Genomic DNA, 25,734 nt, shown 5'->3' with positions numbered 1-25,734 from the left:
ATATTCTCAATCCCAAGTTGTTAAAGCCCAGTTTAACTTCTGGTTTCATCTCAATATTCTCAATCCCAAGTTGTTAAAGCCCAGTTTAACTTCTGGTTTCATCTCAATATTCTCAATCCCAAGTTGTTAAAGTCCAGTTTAACTTCTGGTTTCAGGTGGGAGTGGAGATAGAAGGTCCGGGGATCGTTCACACTCAGCCGTTTGATATGCCCAACCTCCCCACACCTCGGGTCGGCGTTTGTCGTCGGCCTCTCAATCAGCTTTAGAGTGATCGCTTTGAGGCCAACTGGTTTTGGCTAAACAAAATTCCGTCCAATATGTTTATTATTATTTCGCACTCCATCGAACTATCAGCCAACTCATGTTAGTTCCTTCTTATTTAACTTCTTTCTACTCTCCTCTTGCCATTTTGCATTAGATATACATATGTTCTACTATACACATTTTATTGTAAATGTTTTAACACGTTTTAGTGTTTAGACTGCGAAAGTAAAGGGACTTTTCTGTCCTATGCTGGTAGTATAAACAAGGTATATTCTATTCAATTCTATTCTATTGTTTGTACATGTTTTTTATGTATGGCTCATGTATGGCTTATGTATGGCTTTTATGTATTTGTACATGTTTTTAATGTATGGCTCATTGTTGTTTATTGACATGTTTCTTATGTATGGCTCATTGTTGTTTCAGTTCTTCTCCTCCTGGTGTCACAACGGGCGGATGTTATTCTTCTGGAATACTTGGGCGTTACTGATAACCACATTACCGGGCAGCAGCGGGGTCTCGCCCCATCCTATTTGGAGTATTTGGTGCTCTTGTATGTTGCCGGTAAGTGAAACTTACTTCCCCTTAGGTGAAACTTAGTCCCCCTTAGTAGGTGAAACATTGGACATTTTAGGAGCACATTTTGTCATACAAAAAGTGTACTTGGGATGATGTAGGTACATAAGATGATTCCATCCACTTAAGGAGAGTTTGTGGTCCTGTAGTAACACACTTGTTTGTCATCTAGAAAGTGCGGGGTTCGATTCCCTGTTGAATAGGGGTAGCATTCTTGATTGTACGTCAGTAATCATTATTTAAAAGAGATTCTCAGTGCTTCTTTTACGACAGTGCCGTCTCTACCTCTTTTCATGTTAAGATAGACTTCTGGGGTGATAGATGGATAAGTGACTTAAGTAATACTACAAATATAAATAACGTACTTATATTGTATCCTTTCCTTCCAATCCTCAGGATACATCTGGGAAGAAACTTGCGAGGTCTGGAAGGACGGTCTCTATAGATATCTGAAGGACATGTGGAACTTCATCGATTTCACTCGAAATCTGCTGTACGTGCTAGTATTCATGCTGAGAGCTATGGCATATGTTCAGCAGCAGGCAGAAATAGAGGCAAATGAGAGCAGCAAATTCCTGGGCAGAGAACATTGGAACGCTTTCGATCCTCAGCTCATTGCTGAGGGACTGTTTGCCGGCGCTAATGTGTTCAGGTGAGTGGTCTTGGGTCGTCAGTAGTGCTTTGTTGAGACTGTCAGCTTAAGATCAGAAGATATGGAACGGTTATGTTCTCGCCCATTTCTGAAGTTTTATCCCATATCGAAAGTCGGGGATATTGATAGCTCTCGCTTAGGTTCCATCAAGTGTACATAATTATGACTCCATCAACGAACTAATTAATGTCTTTACAGTATAAAACCATGTTCAATATTGTATGGTACATAATTGGGGTACAAAATATGTATAACTTTGGTCAATTATGAAGACAAAAGGCTTTGTTTGGATTTTATTGGTTCATGAGACCTTGATGCATAGGGAAGGTTGTTCCACCACAGATGTGATTTATCACGACTTTTGGGCCAACCCTAGTTTCGGACCTAGCGGTCTCAACTCTACTTTCCATTGACTCCCCCAGCTTCAGTTGAAACCTAACCCATTGCTTTGATTGATTGGTTGGTTGACTGATTGATTCCATTTTTTCACAGCGCTCTAAAGCTAGTCCATCTGTTCTCCATCAACCCTCACCTCGGGCCTCTTCAGATCTCCCTGGGCCGCATGATTATCGACATTGTCAAGTTCTTCTTCATCTACACTCTGGTCCTGCTATCGTTCGCCTGTGGCCTTAACCAGCTCTTGTGGTACTTCACGGAACTGGAGAGGAAGGACTGCTATAGCACCATGTCGTCCACTGGGGCACTTAACCCGTCCGAGGATCCAAATTGGGAAGAACACGATGCGGCCTGCTCAAAGTGGCGGAGCTTCAACAAGTGAGTCTCTATTGGATTTTTACTAGTGAGTCTCTAGGTCTTGCAAAGGCTGTAGAATTGGTTAAGGATCTCAAGGCAAGGGGTAGAGTGGGCTTTTGCAAGAGGGTGAATTGCAAGAAGCTAGGATTGGGTCTTTGCAAGAGAATAGATTGGATTGCAAGACAAGAGGTAATATTGTACAATGGGTGGAATAATGGATTACGATATATTAATAGAATAGAATGCATATACCATGTTTATACTGCCAAAGTGCCAAAAGAGACTGAAAAGCCCCTTTACTGCCGCAGTCTAAACAAGATTCTGTAATTGGCACAGAAATGTACAGAGGTACAGGTATGCAAGAGAATAGATTGGATTGCAAGACAAGAGGTAATATTGTACAATGGGTGGAATAATGGATTACGATATATTAATAGAATAGAATACATATACCATGTTTATACTGCCAAAGTGCCAAAAGAGACTGAAAAGTCCCTTTACTGCCGCAGTCTAAACAAGATTCTGTAATTGGCACAGAAATGTACAGAGGTACAGGTGAAAGGTATGCCAATAACTTCTTATTTCCAGCCTGTTTGAATCATCCCAGTCGCTATTCTGGGCCAGTTTCGGATCGACAGGCACCGATAAGTTCGAGTTGAAGGGGATCAAGAGTTACACCCGGTTCTGGGGACTGCTCATGTTTGGTTCCTATTCGGTGATCAATGTGATAGTTCTGCTCAATCTACTCATCGCTATGATGTCCAATTCTTACGCCATGATTGAGGTGAGTTCTTCTCTTTTTTTTTTTCTAGATTTATAGTTATAACTTTTGAACCAAACTACTTTTCAAGTTATGTAAGATGGAGTAAAACTAAGTAATGCTGGAGTAAATTAAGTATTGTAAGTACGTAAAGTACTAAGTTTAAAGAATGAACTTAAAGAAGGAATAGGGCAGAAGTAGCTATTATAAGTTATAAGTGCTGCAACCATGCTGTATTGCTGTCAACTAAAGTCTAAAGAAAAGAAGAGGAATACTTCCGATAAGAACTTTGGAACTTTTATCCACTGAATTATTTAGTATTAAATCTCTCAACTCCAAAATTAGTCCTCTTTTGTTCTAACTTTTTCGGTCATTAGAGTTTTGGGTTCTTTCAGGCCTACAGGGATCCCATAGGCATAGGGAACCTCTTTCTGAGCGGATTCTACAGTTCACTGAACCATTTGTTTGATTTTCACATATCTGTGTAATGGTTCTCACTTCTTTGACAAAGTTTTGAAGACTAAAAAACATCTTTTATGTCAATAGGGGAAGTTGTTTTACCAAGTGTTGTGTATATCCTTAAAAGTTGCCAACTTTTTAATATTGTTTATCCCTTATGTGTTTACAGGAACAAGCAGACACTTAATATTGTAAGAGATTTGGTTTTCATTTCGACTCATATTATCATTAATATTGTAAGAGATTTGGTTTTCATTTCGACTCATATTATACCCGTCTCTCGCGCTCAGATCGCCTGACAGAACCAAGTCTCACTATTTCCCGCCGCACACGTTCCGATTATCTGACAGATGCAGACGGTCTGAGCTTACACTGGCGTGCAAGCTTTTTTAATGTTGTGTATTTTACCTTCCATTCAGTAACACACTACCACCTACACACATTAAACCATTCTCAATCTAGTTTAAGGCTAGGTACATAGAATCAGAAGTTAAGGAGTGCAGTAGCAATCTGCCCCACCAAGTCAAGAAAGTTTGACCACACAAGCTTTTTTAATGTTGTGTATTTTACCTTCCATTCAGTAACACACTACCACCTACACACATTAAACCATTCTCAATCTAGTTTAAGACTAGGTACCTACAAAGAATCAGAAATTAAGGAGTGCAGTAGCAATCTGTCCCACCAAGTCAAGAAAGTTTGACCACATACCTATCATTGTATGAAGGAGTGACAGTTCAGTGAGTTCAGGGCCATTATGTTCTTCGGGTTTTTTACTTATTCCGTGAAACCATGAATGTTTTTCTCTATATATTTCTAGGCCAATGAAGATATCCTAAACAAAGTACCCAATGTAGTCCCTATCAACCAAACTGGTTCAGAACAAGACCTGAAACAAAGCTTAATCCAAAATGTCTTGTGGCAGATGTCACTGGATAGAAAAACTAAAGCACTCAAAACCTTGCAAGGTCATATCTGGATTAGTGGATATGAAGATGGATTGCTCAAAGGACAGTAAGTTGGATTTTTTTCAAATGTGACTGCTAGGCGTTCCTTTTACACTTCACGTGATACAAGATGACCCTCCCTTCTCTCTCACTTCCTCCCTCCCCTCTTTACATTCCGCCTTTCCTCTCTCTCCATCTTGACTAATTTCCTTGCCTATGTCTTAATAACAATCTTTCTTAGACATGTGACCACAATACTCGTACATGTTCATAATATGTTGCAACATGTCTTGTAAAAGTTCTGTAAGAGTATTAATTAGTTTAACTAAAATCTCAAAGACATAATAACTGGGCAAGTGGACATAACAGTTATGACCTCATGATGAAAGAGTAAGTAGACCTCTTATGACCGGGACTACAGTTGGCGTTAAGACTTGGTCCACGTTAAATTGATTTATGATTGGATAAATTTTAATCCAACGTTTAAAATCAACGAATTGCTTACTCCAATCAGTCTAATCCGATAGTCCTGGAGACAGACGACACCGAAGCGAATACAATAGTCCGTCCCCTATACCTTTTATTATTAGTAATAATAAAGGAAGGACGGACTAAAAAGGACATTAAAAAAGGACACTGTCTGGCCCTAGGTCGTTTAACATGACTTTCTCAAATTCCCTATGAAAGTTACGAACCTGCTATCAATCTTCATGATTGCTGAGCGGTTTCCCCTCCCCCAATAAGTGGGGAGAGTTGTAAACTATCTTCTCTTTTCAATCTCTCCTCCTACTCCTACTTCCTGTTCTTTTCCTCCCCTACTCCCTTTTCTTGTTTCTTTTTCTCTTTTTGTTCCTTTACCTCTTTCCCCTCTTTTCCTAGCTCAAACTATCCTATCTCCTCCTCCATCCCCTCCTCCTCCTTTTCTTCTTCTTGTTTCTTGTTCCTTCACCTCCTTTCCTTCTTTTCCTCTATCCTACCTTTGCCTCCTCCTCCTCCCCCTCCTCCTCCTTTACATTGGGTACACACAAACATATGATTTAGGAGCGATTACATAATAGAGTTAATTTGTCTAATGTAGGCACCGTTACGTGGATACCTTATACCTACATAGGTACAATACATAAGTACCTAATGTTATATGAGACATTACCTACACACATGAAGCCCTGGGTGTCCCCATCCCTTAAGTCCAGAAAACGGGGCACCGCCCGTTTCCTGTGGCTGTTCTCAGTTTTTTTTTTTTTTTTTTTTTTTTTTTTTTTTTCCTTGTGTTTTTTCTATTTTTTTTTTTTTTTTTTTTTTTTTTTTTTTGCATAAACATTGAAACATAACCTACTTATACTCGTAAAAATTTTGTTCCATTATTTTTCCGGACAATTAGTCTGTGACGGGCAGTGTGAATTTCAATTCGATAGTTTTCTTAGAACCCCGCGCCGCCGCCGCCAGTTTTTGGAGTAAAAATTTGCGGATAAGTTGTACACCCTGGAATTTTTTTAAGTGCTTCAGGATAATAGATTTCGGCTTTTTCTACCCTTTTTATTCCAATTTTTAGCTGAATTTCGATTTTTACATGTCTATTTAGAACTTTATAATAACCGGGTCAGCTTTTTCTTCTCCTTGTTTAGGACCTATTATGAGTTTCACCGTCAGAAAAATCGAATTCGTCACCGAAGTGAAATGAATCGATTGCCAAATTAATTTATAAACGCGATTAATATTATTTACCTCAGCCGAATGTTCGGAAGGGTAAAGGCCAGAATGGGTGCTTTGGATCTCAGACACAAACCCAAGACCAGGGTGACTACTCCTAATGTGTCAGTAAGTTATTCTGTTATCCAACATGCATAATCTCAATAATAAGTACAAGGAAATGAAATGGAAAGCAAAATCTTTATTTAAAATTAATCAATTTTCTCATACTACTTTCACTCTGAGTGGAAAGCAAAATTAATCACTTTCTGATTATCTCAATCCAATCCTTCAAACCATTATTATAATCTCCGTCCTCTCATCTAATACAAATACAATTTATCACTCCCCGTTATCAGTCCTTTAATCCAAGACTTCTAATTCAATACATTAGCTGTTAATCTCAGGCCTCAAATTTAATCCTTCATTTTATGATCTCAAGCCTCTACTTATTCAATCCTACATTTTGTGATCTCGTCAAGCTTTTACTAATTAAAGTCATCAATTCCTCATCACCGTCCTTTGTTTTTCCCAGACCACAATTTAAAACTTCATTTTCAGTCCTCTAGAATCGAATCTTACCACCGTGGATTGTCTCAGGATTGAGTCCAATCCGAGGTTAAACTGGATATTAAGAGCAGGAAAATCCTCGTTTCATCTCAATCCCGGGTTGGTAAAACCCCAGAATACCCAACTTCTGGCTTCATCTCAATCCCGAGTTGGTAAACCCCAGCATAATTCTGTTTAACTTCTGCACAATCCCAAGTTGTTAAAGCCCAGTTTAACTTCTGGTTTCAGGTGGGGGTGGAGATAGAAGGTCCGGGGATCGTTCACACTCAGCCGTTTGATATGCCCAACCTTCCCACACCTCTGACCTTGGAAGAGAAGAAATATTTGCTCTCCGTCGAGCGTGGAGACACAGCTACCGTGAGGAAGTAAGTTGCCCGTCGCGAATAGCACAGGTTTTACTCGAAATTTTAATCTTTTCCTCTTTTCCCCCCTGTTTCCTGTACACACGACACGATTTTTTTCCGAACGACACAAAATGTCCTTGTATTGTAGGCAATGTAATGTTCCCACGTCCACGTTAGGCATGTAGGCAATGAGTGTTTTCACACGTACGCACGACACGATATTTTTTCGTTTTCGAACGACAAGTGTGAATGGGCCTCGAGTCGAAGTGGAGTTTGATACTGTCCCATTTTCTAGTCTTCATTCAATCTACCTGATCGGGAGTTACTGGCCTAATTTAAACGAGCAAAGCAAAAGTGGTCGAGTTAAAATGGATCTTTATGGGACTTAGAGAAAGCAATTGACAATTATTGTCGCGCTAAAACTTCAAACTCACTTCGTTCGAATCTCTGACTCGTGATTCCACTTGTTCGCGGTCACGTGACTCACGTTGTCATCAGTTTATGCTAAAATCCAATTAGCCAACAGCCGAACAAGGGGTAAGTTATAAATTCGTAAAGTTGACAGGTTTCCCGTCAGTGCTATCTGTTCACTATGAGTAGCGTGACATAGGCAGTAACAGTAGAAACTGTTACTCAAAGCCACACTCTCAAGATTGGCAATAACTAACCACATTCGATTCCTGTCAAATTCGACATTTTTATAGCCGTGTTTTTGTTCGAAAACCGTTCTCTTTTCTGTGTGACCTTTTTTAACGAAAGTTATCAACCAGTGAGTTTTTTTCGCCAGAAGAAGCAAACTTCGAGTATGGATGAACTGAAAATGGACGAAAAGGTTCACTTTGGAGGGGTAAGAACAAATGAATCAAGTAGGAACAGAAGTCCAAGAAGAAAAAAAGTTGTAAAAAATACTTGGCAAAATCCGACACATCCACTATTTTTCTTTGTTTAGCACATTGCATACTCAAATAATTTCACGGCTTTCATACAAATGATAACTTCCAAGTACCACGTCGAACTTCCTAGTACCAAAACCATCATACATATTTATCGTCATTCTTCCTATGAAAAGGAATAGGTATGTGCAATTCAAAGAATCGCGATTCCACCCAACTTTTCCCTGTCCAGATCACGTGACTTGTAAAGGCCCAGAGGAAAATTTTATTGCGCCCCTAAAAACAATTTATCACTTTGTACTGTCGTCATAAAGTCCCCCTTTCCCGCCATAAAGCTATTTCGTCAGGAAAAAAGAATAGGGACATATTATTTTATGCGAAAACTCTTTTGTCTGGCATTCCCGTATCTGGATTCGTTTTTTTTACCTGCGAAATCGTGTTGTAATTGTTGCATCCTTGTGACATTTGAGTTAATTTACATAACAAATTTCAAGTCTATAGCTCTTACCGTTCTCGAGATAGGTATTTTGTTTAAAAACAGACACGCGGAGCAATGGCTGAAACATTGGTTTTTAGGCTCTAGGGCCCTCAAAACGTGTTTTTGCACTAAAAACTGACCATCGAAAATTTTTTCGATTACTTTACTTTCCTTCCTGTAGGATAAGGAAAGTAAAAAAAGCGTTTTATTTTATTCATGTTTTCTACATGCATATTTATGTAGAATCGAAATAAAATTGCACTTAGTTTTCCATGCTTCAGTTTTCCATTGTTTGAATGTGTGTTATATGTTACACTAGGACTGAGTGAGGAGGGGACTGATAAAACTAATAAACCAATTGTAATGATTTCTGATATGTATACCCTACGAATCCTACGATGTTCACTTTATTCATTCTGAAATAGGAAAACTGTTGTTTTTAAGAAAATAAATAATTGAGCAGTGTCGACCCGTGAATTTTTGAGAAGGAAATACGGCTGTGATAATTCTTTCAAAGCGTGATTTCCAATGGCCTAAGTAATTGAAAGCCTGGCTCGATAATTCAAGACGCTCGCCTGGTAATTAGGAGGGCGTGGGTTCAATCCCAGCTCTATGCTCAAAACTTCTTTGAGATTTGTGAATTTGACAACAGTAGTAGTGTAGTTGTTTACTGGTGGTAAAAAGAGACTCTGGTCCTATTCCAACAGTTCAAATAAGCACTATATTAATAAAATTGCATTACTTCAGTTAGATCTATGTTCCATATGTATGCTTACATTTCCTGACATCTCCTCTTGTTGCAGAGTTGGGAGAAGGTGGATAAGAACACCTCCATGTTTACCAAGGACATTACTCCACTTATCCTAGCAGCTCACAAGAACAACTATGAAATACTCAAGATACTGCTGGATAGAGGTGCCACACTACCTATGCCTCATGATGTTAGGTGAGAAGGGTCGTATTTTCCTTCTTGAAATTTAGTTGAGTTATCCTTAATACGGATAACGTCAGCTTTCAATTCTCAACCCTAGAAAATTTCGGTTTGAAAAGAATGGTGTCTATTAAAATACTCCCAATGTTTTGTACACAAGCGTTACCACGCTATAGTAGTACTCTACTTGTGAGGGTAAAGGGACTGCAAAGTCCTACTCGAGCAGTGTACTCGTAAAAAAGGCACCATTATTATTAATCTCCGTATTTGTGAATGTAAATTGTGAGGAGTGGATTGGAACACATCACATGCCTTCAAGCACACTCCATTTGTCAAGGGTCTGGGTTTTCCTTGCCCTTGCTTGGGATCAATTTAATTTGAAAAACCATTTACTGCTGAAATTTGTAATGATACAATGTGGTAGACTTGGTAGAGTATCCAATTGGTTGTTTCTCACTTCATAATTTCTCATCTATTCTTATTGCTCAGGTGCGGCTGCGACACATGTCTGCGGGAATCGAACGAGGACTCTCTACGTCACTCGATGTCCCGCGTCAACGAGTACCGAGCTCTGGCTAGTCCATCCCTGATTGCTCTGTCATCTAACGATCCAATCCTGACCGCTTTCCAGCTCAGTTGGGAACTGAGGAACTTGGCGTTCACTGAGCCAGAGTGTCGCAATGAGTACATGGTAAGTCGGAGGCCAACCGATGTAGATATGTTTAAAGGAGGTGAGTGAGTGAGTTACAAAAAAGAAGTACTCTTTGCATTGAACTCAATTCTGAGACAATCCACGGTAGTAAAACTCGACCTTAAGAAATTGGCAACCTTTCCATTGTAAGCGCTAGGTCGCGGGTTCAATTCCCGCTCCGGACGGATATTATCCTAAACAGATAAGGTTTGTTCTCGGAACGAATGGCTTTCTCCTATCTTGCCTTCCTTCTGTCTTCGCTTTCGGTTAAGACCTTGGCAGTTAGAGGTCCATCTATCAAACGTCTTTTTTTATGAAAAAAAAGAGGTTTGACAGAGGGAACTGTAACTGCTAAGATCTTATCGTCCCGAAATCGAAGAGAGAAGGAAAACAGGGTAGGAAAAAGCCAGCTGTTTCGAGAAAGAACATTATCCCATCAGGATAAAATCCGCCCCGGCCGGGAATCGAACCCGCGGACCTCTTCAAATGACGAATGAATTTTCCTTTTCAGGAGCTGAGAAAGCAATGCCAACAGTTCGCTGTGGATCTCCTGCAGCAGTCCCGCAGTACACAAGAACTACTCACAGTACTTAACCATGATCCAGAGACTCCCTATGAGGAGGGAGAACCAATGAAACTGACCCGACTGGAACTGGCCATCGACTATAAGCAGAAACGGGTGAGTGAGGAAAAAGAAAAGCAAAGAAGGCGTTGGTGAGAAAAATGAGGCACATGAGAAATGAGCGAGATAGTCTGGCTGGGGGACGTTAAACAGGGAGCTTACCAGCCTGAATTTCCCTAACTAAAGAAATAGCAAAGGTTGAGTGCAAAGGGCATCTACTCGTAAAATTTGTAGCCAAAACCAAATGTCAGCCCAAAGCAATCACCCTTGTTAGTACTGATTGAGAGGCTGACGAAAAACGCCGACCCCGTCTGTACACGGAAAAAGGCAAAGAAAAAGAGGATGAGAAATGAGCGAGAGTGGTTTGGCACAAGTAGCCACTGGTATTGGTGATAAACTGATAACTCATAGATGTCAATCCCACCAAATGTCAGCCCAAAGCAATCACCCTTGTTAGTACTGATTGAGAGGCTGACGAAAAACGCCGACCCCGTCTGTACACGGAAAAAGGCGAAGACAAAGAGGATGAGAAATGAGCGAGAGTCGTTGGCACAAGTATCCACTGGTATTGGTGATAAGCTGATAACTCATAGATGTCAATCCCACAAAAATATCAACCCTTGCCGACCAATTTCTTTCAGTTCGTGGCACATTCCAACATCCAGCAACTCCTAGCGGCCATGTGGTACGACGGACTGCCAGGATTTCGTCGTAAGCCTCTACTGGAGAAGCTGCTAGACTTGTCCAAGATCATCCTCATCTTCCCCTACTATTGAAGCAGACACAGAATGGAAATTCGCTCGCACCAAGTTATGGCTGAGCTACTTTGATGACAGTCCTACTCTGCCTCCTCCATTTAATATTTTCCCTACCACCAAGATGTTCTTGAAAATGTTTGGCCTTAGACAGATTGACAAAATGAGGAAAGACTCGATTAAGGTAGGTGGAAATTACTACCCTCCGTTATAATTATAAACTTCCAGCTTAATTACTTCAACATCTATTGGAGGGGTAAAAAACAAAAGAAAACAACGAAATTCGTTTTGAATAACTGTATATCCCACTATCCAATGAAAAATATGGCAAAAATAACTAAGGATAAACAATATTTTAAAGACTCTTCCCAGTAATACAACGTGACAATACAGTCAACTTGTTTGTTACTCTGCAAGTCTCCAATACAGTCAGCCTAATGCCACAAAGTCAGTTCACCTGATCAGGTATACCTGACACCTGATGAGCACATGCACTATCAGGTAGACCTGACAGGTACGGTTGAAAAGGTCCGAATGTCGGGTCTACCTGATACCTGATGAGGACACTATCAGGTAGACCTGCCTGACACCTGTTCAGGTCTACCTGATAGTGAGTGGCTGGCCTAAGCCTTAACAGTCTTGAAACGAGAGCAGAGGTTATGAGATTGCACACCGGAAAGCTAATTAACGCCATTCTATTTTTTCAGCGTAAACAGCAGGCGCGCCAAGAGAAGGAGCGCGACTTCCGGCCCCTCAACCGACCGCCCCTCCCATGCCAAGCGCCCCTACCCCTCTCAAACCTCAACAAGACTGCGGGCCTCGCATATTCAAAAAGAAGGCCCCCAACCCCACCAACCTCATGCAACTCACGGCACGAGACCTGCTGACGAGACAAGTCGAAGAGGAGTCGAACCAAGGACCCCCGGCATACGAGGAGGGAGTGAACCGTAACAATGATGTGATTCCGAGCAGTTCTAGTCAGGACTATTTGCTACCCGGGGAGGAATGTTTGTCCCGCCCCGTCAATAGAATAGAAGACGTGAAGACAATCAAACGACAACCGAGAGACGGATGGATGTAAATGCCACTTACTACTGATACTGAATGACTTATGTGACATATTGCTAGTCCTGCGATTTAACTTCGACTGAAGTTATTCATGACCACCCAGTTGATATGAACTTCGTACACAAAAAGGCGACTCTGAGGTTTAGTTGTAAGGGTAAGGAGGACAAACAGCCCTAAAAGGGTTGAAAGTTTCGTACGAATCTACGAAGATAAATCGACAGAGGTACAATATGTGTTAGATCGTTAGCTGCCTTAAGGTGATTTTCTGCTGAGATGGACCCATTCATAAGCATGGAAGCGATTTGAAAGTTAGCAAATACTCGTCGTATTTTGCTACTTCAGGACTATTTGCTACCCGGGGAGGAATGTTTGTCCCGCCCCGTCAATAGAATAGAAGACGTGAAGACAATCAAACGACAACCGAGAGATGGATGGATGTAAATGCCACTTACTACTGATACTAAATGACTTATGTGACATATTGCTAGTCCTGCGACTGAAGTTATTCATGACCACCCAGTTGATATGAACTTCGTACACAAAAAGCCGACTCTGAGGTTTAGTTGTAAGGGTAAGGAGGACAAACAGCCCTAAAAGGGTTGAAAGTTTATACGAATCTACGAAGATAAATCGACAGAGGTACAATATGTGTTAGAGTTAGATCGTTAGCTGCCTTAAGGTGATTTTCTGCTGAGATGAACCCATTCATAAGCATGGAAGCGATTTGAAAGTTAGCAAATACTCGTCGTATTTTGCTACTTTTTTATCGCATTAAAAAATGTGTATTAGAATTATTTAAGTGCCTATATTATCATCATATTATTATATAGTGTACATAAAACATTCTGTCAATATTTTATGAGGATCATTAATTTATGTAGGGATAAGTACTGTACTTAAGTGCCTCTATAATTTAACGATTTGATAATTTACAGTAGAACTTATTTTCTTACGCTCCTCTGTATTTTTCACCAATTAAATTTTAATTTGTAGTTTTAATACCAAAACATTAATATTGTAAGAGATTTGGTTTTCATTTCTACTCATATTATCATTAATATTGTAAGAGATTTGGTTTTCATTTCGACTCATATTTTCATTAATATTGTAAGAGATTTGGTTTTCATTTCGACTCATATTATACCCGTCTCTCGCTCAGATCGTCTGACAGAACCAAGTCTCACTATTTCCCGCCGCACACGATCCGATTGTCTGACAGATGCAGACAGTCTGAGATCACACTGGCGTTAAGCAGACACAGAATGGAAATTCGCTCGCACCAAGTTATGGCTGAGCTACTTTGATGACAGTCCTACTCTGCCTCCTCCATTTAATATCTTCCCTACCACCAAGATGTTCTTGAAAATGTTTGGCCTCAGACAGATTGACAAAATGAGGAAAGACTCGATTAAGGTAGGTGGATAAACTACCTTGTACAATGTACATATTTGATTAGTTTTACATCTATGGGAAAGGTGTAAGAAGACTGCAACAAACAACGAAATTCGAGTCCAGTATGAAATACCAATGTATCCACTATCAAATGAAAAACAGGGTAAGAATATCTTCCAAAGACTTTTCCCAGCAATACAACGTGGCAATGCAGTCAACTTGTTACTCTGCAATACAGTCAGCCTGATGTCACAACGTCATCTTGGGCCTAGGTCAATAATGACACTGTTAACATTTAAGGCCAGCCACTCTTTTTTAGTCTACCTGATAGTGTGTGTGGTCATCAGGTATACGTATACCTTACAGACGGACCTTTTCAGCTGTACCTGTCAGGTCTATCTGAGGGTGAGTGGCTGACCTAAAAATGCTTGGAGGAGACAGTTCCAACAGTCTTCGAGCACAAGCAGAGGTTAACAAACACATGACACTGTAGATCCCGAAGTTAAATTAGCGCCATTCTCTTTTTCAGCGCAAACAGCAGGCGCGCCAAGAGAAGGAGCGCGACTTCCGCTACGCAGCCGTCATGCGCGCGCTCGTGTGGCGCTACATCTGTCTACAACATCGTCAGGCAGATACCAATCCGGTCACTGAAGACGACGTCAATGAAGTCAAGGGAGAAATCACCGCTATGCGATACGAGCTCATGAATGTGCTGGAGAAGAATGGCATGGATACTTCATCGGCCGACAAGAAAGAGAAAAGTAAGTGACCTTGAAATGGAGGGGAAGATTTGACCTTGATGAGTTAGGAGAGGGGAAGATGTGATCTTGATATGTTAGGAGAGGGTAAGTGAAATACTAAAGTCGTATGCATTTTCCTTTCGGAAAGAGACGATTTCTTAAATATGTATCTATTTTCACGCAAAAGTACATGATCTCACGTTCGTTCAGCAAACGTCAATTTCTCCAGACATTCAATTATTTTTCCCTTCAAAAACACGCGTGGAAAGTTTACGAAAAGTTTTTTTCGAGATAAGTACCAAGCCCGTAATGTTTTACGTTTCCTCTTCCATACCTTGAGGAAATTTTGGTGCGATTAGCATGTCAAATAACAGTTCAAGTTTCTGAAGCCGATTTTAAGGAAAAATCTAAACGTCCCTCAGTTTTTCCCCCCCTAAATAACTAGTTTTCCTCCATTTATACCAATTCCGTACTTAGTATTATACTGTAGTGGTTAACGCGGTGGGCTTTGAGACTTCGCGTGGCGTAAGATACACACCATCCCTTTCAGGAGTAGGGCTTTAGAAAATGAGAAATAACCAAGAAGAAGAGCAGGGTCGGCAATCACAAGTTGAAGCTAATGTAGAAATTCGCGTTATTAAAAGAAGAAGTGGCCATCCCTGTGTAATGTGCATAGTACTATGCATGTGCATGCAGCTTAGATAGAGGGAGCTGCAACTGCCAAGGTTTTATCGTCCCGAAAGCGAAAATAGAAGAAAGGGCAGGAGAAAGCCAGTCATTTCGAGAACGGACCTTATCTGTTTAGGATAAAATCCATCCTGGGCGGATAAAATCCATCCTGTGGAAATAGTTTCCACATTAGCTTAACCTTGTAATTCTTCACCAGGCTCTAACTAACCCCCAGGTCTTTCTTTAACTTAATAATTTCAGACTTGAAATTAGTATTGACATGGGTTGAAAAAAGGTTAAAAATTAACCCACATTAAGATAACGTTTAACTAAAGACCTGAAGGTTAACGAAATAAAATAAAAATAGTGAGTTTTTGCAACCAAAATTAACATCCCGTTAATTGAGCACTTTAACTTTATTTGACGAAAACTCGTTTCAAACAACGTTAAAGAGTTCAGTTAATGGGACGCTAATTTTGGTTGCAAAAACTCGCTAGTAAGAACGGAAAACGATAAACTTAAAAAACGAAAAAAAATAAAAGAAAAAACAACTCACACAAGAAGAACAACACAAAGGATTTGGTAAGGGGGGGCAGGCGGCAGGCATAATCAACGTCTACTATACCGTGCTCTCGCGGTTGTGATGACTCGGGGGAGCAATGAGCGGCGTTTCCGACGTGATGTGACCGCACATGGCTTGCTCGCCGTTGAAGTCTATTTGAGCGTACAGGATGGGCTTGCGCTGGGGGGGCAAGGTGGTGGTGTGGTTGTGTTGGGAGAGGAGGTTGGTGTACACCGACGTGGGGAGGGAGAGTTCCGCGTACGTCACCTCGTCCTTCTGGGGAGAGAAACAAAGGGAGAGGGGGTTAGAATGATTTAAATCCAAAGAATAAGTAAATTTTCTTGTACATGTGACATGTAGCTATAAACACCACTGCATTACTGGTGGGCCTAACGCTCTGTCTTGCAGACAATATTGTGGAAGGTTTGAAAAATGCATCCGATTTCTTATGAAAAATCTCAAATCCCTGCATAAAATGAAGTGAAAGTAGCACCACTGCGTACTATATGTCCGTTTGCCACTATCCATGCAGATCAAGCTCCAGTCGTATTACTTAAACAAACACGCTTAGGGTGTCCGCATCTGGCGCAGGTACTTCAATTGAATTAAATGCCCCGCAGGCGAAAATTACAAATTTACTTACAGGAGAGGTCTTACAGGACTCGTTCAGTCCGCTTATCCTCGGTGTGTACATGTTGGAATTCAAATGCTGAAATGCTTTCTCATCCTCATCCATGTAGTCTGAAACGAAAAGGTCATTATTATACTTTGGAGTCAAAGAAAAGCCAAAAGCCAGTCTGCGGCTGCGACGATAGCACGTTGAATGCTTCAATTTCCAATGGAGTCACTCAAGTTAAGCAACGTTGCGCCTAGGTGTTATCCGGACGGGTGACCATCTGGACAATCGCGTGCTACTGGGTGAGGTTAATGTAAATAGACGGGTAGTCGAATGGTGGGTGAAATCCCCGTCACTGAAGTCCTTAGCAGTTATACAGTAGCGTTTAAACCACTTGGGCCAGCCTAGTTAGCTTTGTTGGAAGTGCGTCTGCCTTGTAATTGGTGCGCAATGTGGAACCGGCTGAAAACGAGGACCCCCTGGACCGATTTAGACGGGTGGCCAAGTTGGCCGTCCTTAACTCGAGTGCACTCCGTTGGGGCCAAGTTATTCGGTCCGTGTGCAAAGAGTAAGTAGCGACTTGGAATCTGAAGCTTGATGCTTCAAATCCAAGTCAAGTCATAAAATCTAGTATAGGGTATACATAAAATTGAGGAAAGACATACAACATGCCTACCTCAATTTAAAATCTTTTTCACTTAAAATATTTTGATGGGATTTGTTAAATTCACTATCACCCCGCCAATTCAAAATAGTTTGATAGTGCTACCAAGAGATATTATACGCCACAGAGAAAGTAGCCGTATTCACTATTCAGGTAGTCACAGAGGGTTAATAATTTTAGAATGAAAACTAAATTTTCATTTTTAAATTCTCTAAAAAATTATTATCTCTCAATTCAAAATAGTTTGATAGTGCTACCAAGAGATATTATACGCCACAGAGAAAGTAGCCGTATTCACTATTCAGGTAGTCACAGAGGATTAATAATTTTAGAACGAAAACTAAATTTTCATTTTTAAATTCTCAAAAAAATTATCTCCTTTAGGTCGCAAATCGGGCGCTGCAACAATCGCGAATCGTTCAAGAAGCAACAGAATCTGGAGCGAGCAATGCGCGAGGCCAAGAGAAAACTGATGACGCCCAGTCCAATGTTCGTTCTCGGAACGGCTGACTTTCTCCTATCCTGTCTTCCTTCTCTCTTCGATTTCGGGACGATAAGACCATAGCAGTTACGGATCCCTCTGTCAAACCTCTTTTTTAAAAAAAAAACACTTGGGTGAAAAAAAAACAGACAAGATGAGCCCATTATTCCTTAAGGAATTTGCCTAAAAATTAAGGCATCTCTACCTGGCTCACCATTATTCTGCGGAATGATATCCGGATTCTTCTCGAGTGAGTCCACGCTCTCTGAGGAATCCTTAGTGCCCTCACTAGTGATCTTAGAGTGTCGCTTAGTGGAGCGACTATGCTTGACGCGTACTAGACATATGATCATGCACGCTAGGAACACAAGACATCCTACTCCCGCCCCTAGGAAGCCGAGCAGTGGAGTGATGTGGATTGGCACTGGCATGCCTCCTGGAACAGGAAGGAAAGAGTAAGTTAGGTTAGGTTTTATTTTACGAGTAATAATAGTGATTGAAGTAAAGAATCCCTCCATCTAAGGCCCGTCCCTCACTATCAGGTAGAACTGACAGGTACACCTGATCAGGTCCGCCTGTCAGGCCCACCTGATACCTGATGAGCACAAACACTATCAGGTAGACCTGACAGGTAGAGATCTACCTGATAGTGAGTGGTTGGTCTAAGGCTCTAAGGCACGGTGAAGACTCGTGAAACGCGTTTCATGAACAAGAGACCAAATTAGAGACTAGAAAGTCTATCATTTTCATAGGTTTGGTTTTTCAGTCGACGACTACGCTTCCATGTGCGACGGGAACCAAATCCAATGTAGCAGATGTTTCATCGTTATGAAAAATATATTTTAATAGTGAAACACCTAAAACTTACACCTCTGTCGAACTCCAGTCAAACAACTTCCACCAATCTACTAATACCGTAGTCAAACAACTTCATCCAGCAGTCTTCTAATACCACACAGTCCCTCTCCCACGTTTCACATACCCGTTCTCGGTTCGGCGGCCTTGAGCGTGTGTGCCTGGAGAATGGTGGGCTCACTCCTGCCCTTGCTGTTCACAGCGTACAGGAATATGTCGAACCCCACCCCCGACCCCAACCCTTCCACGGTGAAGTGGGGCTCACGTGACGTCACGTTGGTGAGTCTCACGTGGCTGTGGTCGTTGTACAACTCGAGGAGGAAGGTTTGTGGAAGGCCGCCGTCGAAACCGGATTGACATTCGACGCTCAGGCCGTGTACGGTCTTGTTGAGAATTGAGCAATTGGTCAGACTGTCCGGAGGACCTGGGGAGGGAAAGAGGAAGTTCGATTAGAAAAGCTAAATAAATAAAAATAGAATAGAAAAAGGGATACACTTCTTTTAAAAGGTTTAATACGGGGGGGACTGTAACTGCTCAGGCCAGCCACTCACTATCAGGTAGACCTGACAGGTACGGCTGAAAAGGTCCGCCTGTCAGGTCTACCTGATACAGCACACATACATCAGAGAGACCTGACAGGTGCGGCTGAAAAGCTCCGCCTGTCAGGTCTATCGGATAGTGAGTAGCTAGCCGAAGGCCTTATCGTCCCGAAAGCGAAGAGAGAAGGAAGACAGGATAGGACTTCTCTATTAAATTTCTTATCATTAGACAAAGGAAGAGAAGAAGGACAGGAACTAATGTTTGACATTCAAACAAGCAAAAAAATTCAATATCACCCACCCCACCATCATCTCCCCCCTCACAAATTCCGGGGAGGAGAGAGAGGGAGTGAGAGGAGAGAAAAAAAATAGCAATAGATGCAATCATAATAAAAAATGAAACACTTAATAGGAATGAAGAACAAAGGAGGGAAATTTTGTAGATCAATAGTTACGTCGAGTGACATTGGGAGAGTTTTAGCCTGGAAATATGTACAGGGTGTCAAATTGTTGCTATTGAGGGCACTAAAAAGAGCGCTAAGGGACTTTTCAGTCTCCTTCTGGTAGTACCTATAAGCAGGGTAAATTCTATTCCAAAAAGGAGCTCGAATAGAATTTGACGAAAAATTCATCCTTAATAAAGGCTGAACCGTAACTCGAGCCTCGCCCCAAGGAAAATTTTGATCTACATTCAAAAAGTAAAAAGTTTGAAGTTAAAAGAACGCTCGAAAAGTTTTAAAAAAAGCTAGAGTTCACGTTTCTTAGGACTTCTCATAAGTAGCTTTCGGGCCAAGTAATTTTGTATGAACGCCGTGTAACTATTTGAGTATGCAATGTGCAACATGAAAAACATTAGTGGAGATGCTTGCTTTGCTTTTCTCCGTGTATGGGTCCTATCTGACCTTTCTAAGTACCTAGAGGAACCCTGTAAAATTATTTTACTTCAAGGAAATACAATTCATACCGAGTCACCGTTTCCCATAGGTCAATAATAATAGTATGTTGTTGAAAATTTTGCTACTCTCTTCTTGCTGGTACCTATGTATTATGTGATCCCTGTACCTATACCTACCAATAGGGAAAGAACTACATATGTGGTAGTGAGCATAGTGCTTATGTTTACTATAGCGGTAGCAATAGGAACTAGTAGTGAGCATACCATAATGTTACACAGGAGATCAACTTTTTTTTGCGAGATTAATTTTATATTGTCGTTTTAACCCGCTGTTTTGTATAGGGAACCTAAACTAGGTATGGAGGAGGTTGTGGGATCGAATCGATCCAAATTTTCAAAATCGGGAAAGGGGTGGAAATATCCGTTTTAATTCTCCCCGAGTTTTTTTTCCCCCAAATTTCAAAAGAGAAGAAAAAGTATGCGTCATATTTCCACTACGTTGCCTCCCTACAAATCCACTAATACATTTTGAGCCAGGAGAAAGTTCGAAATTTTCGGGAAACAAAAATATCCCGTTTCCCCTTTTTGGGAACTGATTGCCGAATATTTTCATTTCCTTCCCTATTGTTCCTCTCTCCCTTCCGTCCTTCCTTCTTCCCAATTATTCCTCTCTCCCTCCCCTTCATCCCTCTTACCTATTCAATACTCCCACAACGGGTTCGGTATTATTCAATTTATTCATTAAAAACCAACACAGCTGTGGTCATTGTGAACCTTGGACTTTTGGGTCAGGCTAACCACACACGGTATGGGAATGGCAGCGCGAAATTCACTGAATAAACTTTTGGCGGGTTTTACCATAACTAATCCGGGACTTCACTAATAGAAGTTTAAAATTAAGTAAATCTTTGACGCATTTCCCCTAATCCTAAATCCCGGATAATAGAAGTTTATATTGAAGTACCTAGTGGTGCTCTATTTAGTATTCAGGCATTTTAGGATGTCATCTTTGGACCGAATTGTCAGCCAAGTAGGATTTTTTAACTGCCCCAAAATGTTGTTGTCCCACCCCAAAATAGAGGTATTCAACAGATAATTTTGGATTTAGAGAGGTTAAATGTGATGGTGAATCATTTGTAAATAAATGACCTTACCTTGGAATAAAGAATTGTCTATTTAATTACACCTTTTAGGACGATTAACGATATCGATATCCCCAATCAATCTGTTAATGCAAGTTGGATGCCAAGTGGGGTTTCTTCTTTCTTTCTATCAGTGTTTGTCTAATGGTCAACATATTTACTATCTCCCAAGTAAAAAACTCGTTTTCTGCGACAAGAAAACGCGCCCCGTGTGTGACCGACCTTACTGGTCATTTCTCCCATGACAACATGCACTATATCCTACTACAAGCTTTAACCCATTTGATTTCCTGCCACCGATGTTGTTTTATTAAATTGCTCGGAGCTTCGGATCTTCTCTATTCTCATGTAGGTACTTTCTCTTTACGTTCTTTCGCCCTTCCCCCTTTTCCCTTTTCCCCCCCCCATTTTTTTTTTTTTTTTTTTTTTTTTTTTTTTGCAGACTATGTACCTTTATGTGCGAGTTTTTTCTATTTTCATTTGTTTCCATTGTGGTACTGTTAATTTCCGGGGCATTGTTTAACGCAAAATATGTTTGTGTAGTTTTTTTCTCCTGTAAGGGTGTGTTTTAGCAGCTTTTCCCTTTTCTCTCGCGTGGATTGGAAGGAGAGCTGAGAGGAAAGAGATCAATAGGAAGAAAGAGGTTTGGAATGCTGAGAGATGTGCTGAATGGAAGAACGTTTGAACAGATGAAGGAGGACGCCCAAGATCGAGAAAAGTGGAGAACGTCGTGTTGAAACCTGTCTTAGGACAGATCTACATCTATATATTGTGAGCGGAAAAAGGATGCCGTGGTATTTAGCATACAGGATTTGGGTACGTACTGTACTGTCCAGGTTCCAATAGTTTACAGGACTTATGTGTCCCTAGTTCCTACAGTATAGCATAAAAGTTGGGTATCAGTTGTCAGTTGGGTATCAGTTGTCATCCGAGAAGGTTGTGAATTTCAAAAATAAAATATTTATTTGATTTTATTTTTCTTTTCTCTTTTGATCGAAATACAGTGTGTAACTTTTTTCACCAAGTGATTTCAACATGCTGACTTGTTGTAAGTGTAATGAGATCCTACTAAAGGATGACTCCCTGAAGTGTTGCCGTTGTGCTAAGGAAGCCCACTACTTCTGTGTGGGACAGAATCAAAGAAACTTTGTAAATATGAACAAGGATAAGTACAAGTGTTTGGAATGCAAAACCGTGAACGCCTCCCCTCCCTTGGCTTCAGGAGGTATTTTCAACTCCACTTTCAAGCTGGACCAAGGAAATGCAAATTCTATGGTGGCTGGTGTCAGTGATCCAAAGGACGACATGAAGTGCTACATTGATAACAAATTCCAGAATCTGGAATCGAAGATAAATGATCTTGTTCAAGAGCTACTTCAGGAGGTATTTTCAACTCCACTTTCAAGCTGGACCAAGGAAATGCAAATTCTATGGTGGCTGGTGTCAGTGATCCAAAGGACGATATGAAGTGCTACATTGATAACAAATTCCAGAATCTGGAATCGAAGATAAATGATCTTGTTCAAGAGCTCAAGAATGAATATAGCCAGCGGTTCGAGGCTTTGGAGAGAATGATAAAGGAGAAGGACGAGAAGATTATTACTCTGGAAAACAAGTTGGACGACCTGGAAAACAGAAACAGGAAGATGAACATCGAGATAAGAAACGTCCCTGAGACCAAAGGAGAAAATGTCAAGGCGATTGTTGAACGGATTGGACAGGTGATCGGAATGGAAAACATCCGTGAAGATGATGTACAAGTAGCGCATCGTGTCTACTCCAAGAAAGCTGGTGGGGACCGTCCAATAGTGGCAATGCTCAGTTCGAGACTCATGAAGGATAAATGGATTGATCAGTACAAAAGATACAAGGCTAATAACAACTTCCAGCCACTCCTAGCAGCAGATATTCAAAATGGTTTCAAGAAAACCCCTGTAAACCCTGTGTCGGTCATGACTAGTCACGAGTCCATGACTCATGACTTTATGATTAAGATACATAGAAAAATAATTTGAAGTAAACCTATATTTATATTTTCCCAATTATGTTGACCTTTATTCTGCGCAAGAGCAGAGCCTTTGAAAATCAACATGACAGCCACTCCTAGCAGCAGATATTCAAAATGGTTTCAAGAAAACCCCTGTATATATCTTCGAGCATATCACGGCCGCAAGGAAAATGGTACTCACAGAAACGAGAAACTTCGCTAAACAGGTTGGAATAAAATATGTCTGGGTGAGAGATGCAGTGATTTTAACTCGTCAGACAGAAAAAGCAAAGGTTTACCGTGTCACAAATGCGATAGAATTGCAAGAAATGAAGAAGGTATTCAGCAGTAGAACAGGTAATGGGGGTGGCAGATGAATACGAGCTACTAGAAAAAAAAAAAAAACGAACCAGATCAAAAGAATGAAAGATGAAAAAAAGGAAAAAAAAAAAATCATCTTCTTCTTGAATCTTGAATTGTTTCAGTTGAAGTCTTCCTCTTCATCCTCGTCTTCTTCGGAGTCCGCGTTCATGGAGTAGTGTTTGGGTGATACGGTATAGATTTTGTTGTTCTTCTTATATTTGATTTTCCCATTTGTAGTCCATACGTTTTCCTTTCCATGTTTCTCCTTGATGCTCTTCAAGAGTTTCATGTTGTATTGAGTGAGGTCTTCCACTATGCTGATTGGCGTACCTTTCAGCATCTTCTTATTTTGATAAATCACATCTCTTGTTTTCCTCGAGTTGAATCTCACAATAACACATTTCTTGCTCTTGCTAGTGAAATGACATGCTTCAACATCTTTTTCTGTAATATTCACTTTCAACTTGTCATTCACAGCTTTCATCATTGTCTCTTCAACATTTTTCTCACTGATTCCAACATTGGTTTTTTCAAGTCCAAAGAATCTTAGATTCCACCTTCTGCCGTATTGTTCAAGATCGTTCACTTTACAGTGTAGTATTCTATTTTCTTCTTCGAGTTTTTCGATTTTTTTGATGTATGATTTCAACTTTTTGTCCATTATTTTATCTATTATGTTAGTTAGTGTATTTGTGTTAGTGTATTTAAATATCAATATTTTAGATACCGCTAATAAAAATGTCGACTCTTATCTAAACTTATTAGCAACATTTGAATTTCTACCCCAAGAGATTCAGCTGATGTTAAAATTATAACAGGAGATTTAAATATCAATATTTTAGATACCGCTAATAAAAATGTCGACTCTTATCTAAATTTATTAGCAACATTTGAATTTCTACCCCAGCTAAAACGACCTACAAGAATAGGAAGAAAATCAAGATCATGTTTGGATCATATTTTTACAAAGGCAAGATCAGGCACGGATCAATCCTCATTCATTCTCCACTCGAATATTTCAGACCATTACCCAATAATATTAAATATTAAAAATTCGAAAACTGAATTTCACTGTAAACAAAGCCTAACAATTAGTAAAAAAATAAACATACAAAGCCTTGAAAAAGATCTTCGATGTCAAAATTGGGACAATATTTATAGAGGTGGAAATGCTGAAGAAGCTACGAACATCTTTTTGGAGACCTTAAAAAATTTAATAGATAAAAACATGGAAATCAATTACAAAAAAACAAACAAGAAAATAAAACCTTGGGTAACGGAAGGGCTCGTAACATCTATGAAAAAAAGGGACAAATTACACTTAGCTATTAAAAGTCAACCGTTTAACACAAATTTGAAACAATATTACAACAAATACAGAAATAAATTAAACTCCCTTATAGAAAAAGCAAAAACAGAACATCTAAAGAAACAAATAAACGAAGCGAAAGGAGACAGGAAAAAAATCTGGGGAGTCATCAATGACGTAACATACTATAAAAACCAGAAGAAGTCTGAAATAAAAGAGATAGAGATAGAAGGCAAAAAAATCTCAGTTGAAAGGGAAACAAAAAAAGTAGCTAACCTTTTTAATAATTATTTTTCAGAGGTAGGAACGAAAATTGACAATATGAACAAGACAGGATATACACACACTCGACCTAAAAATAAAGATAATAGTAATTTATATCTAAGACCCATTAGTGAAAAAGAACTTGATGAAACCATCTCGGAGAAATGAGCGAGATAGTCTGGCTGGGGGACGTTAAACAGGGAGCTTACCAGCCTGAATTTCCCTAACTAAAGAAATAGCAAAGGTTTGAGTACGAAGGGCATCTACTCGTAAAATTTGTAGCCAAAACCAAATGTCAGCCCAAAGCAATCACCCTTGTTAGTACTGATTGAGAGGCTGACGAAAAACGCCGACCCCGTCTGTACACGGAAAAAGGCAAAGAAAAAGAGGATGAGAAATGAGCGAGAGTGGTTTGGCACAAGTAGCCACTGGTATTGGTGATAAACTGATAACTCATAGATGTCAATCCCACAAATATCAACCCTTGCCGACCAATTTCTTTCAGTTCGTGGCACATTCCAACATCCAGCAACTCCTAGCGGCCATGTGGTACGACGGACTGCCAGGATTTCGTCGTAAGCCTCTACTGGAGAAGCTGCTAGACTTGTCCAAGATCATCCTCATCTTCCCCTACTATTGTCTCTTATATATGATCAGTGGCATGTCAGACACGGGCAAGATCATCCGGAAACCCTTCGTCAAGTTCGTTGTCCACGCTTAGATATTGTACGTTTTTAAATCGCTTTGTACACAAACCACACTTGATGTTTTTCTTTTTTCTTGTTTGCGATGATCATAGCGACA

General features: G+C 40.3%; 1 protein-coding gene across 1 annotated transcript in view; it reads left to right on the top strand.

Moving 5' to 3' along the window:
• LOC103508643 (transient-receptor-potential-like protein) overlaps positions 1–25,734 on the top strand; it is a 35,483-nt gene that overhangs the window by 3,924 nt on the left and 5,825 nt on the right. Inside the window, exons 6-15 of the mRNA XM_026823190.1 lie at positions 156–234; positions 691–828; positions 1,237–1,492; positions 1,985–2,266; positions 2,834–3,029; positions 3,634–3,637; positions 11,405–11,568; positions 14,374–14,609; positions 16,871–16,999; positions 17,480–17,570. Of these exons, the coding sequence (XP_026678991.1) occupies positions 156–234; positions 691–828; positions 1,237–1,492; positions 1,985–2,266; positions 2,834–3,029; positions 3,634–3,637; positions 11,405–11,568; positions 14,374–14,609; positions 16,871–16,999; positions 17,480–17,570 (1,575 nt within the window). The remainder of the gene's footprint in view (positions 1–155; positions 235–690; positions 829–1,236; positions 1,493–1,984; positions 2,267–2,833; positions 3,030–3,633; positions 3,638–11,404; positions 11,569–14,373; positions 14,610–16,870; positions 17,000–17,479; positions 17,571–25,734) is intronic.

The sequence above is a fragment of the Diaphorina citri genome, unplaced genomic scaffold, assembly GCF_000475195.1.
Source record: "Diaphorina citri unplaced genomic scaffold, Diaci psyllid genome assembly version 1.1 scaffold419, whole genome shotgun sequence".
NCBI lineage: Eukaryota > Metazoa > Arthropoda > Insecta > Hemiptera > Psyllidae > Diaphorina > Diaphorina citri.
The sequence above is the reverse complement of the archived record's forward strand: the minus strand, read 5'-3'. Positions and strand labels throughout refer to the sequence as shown.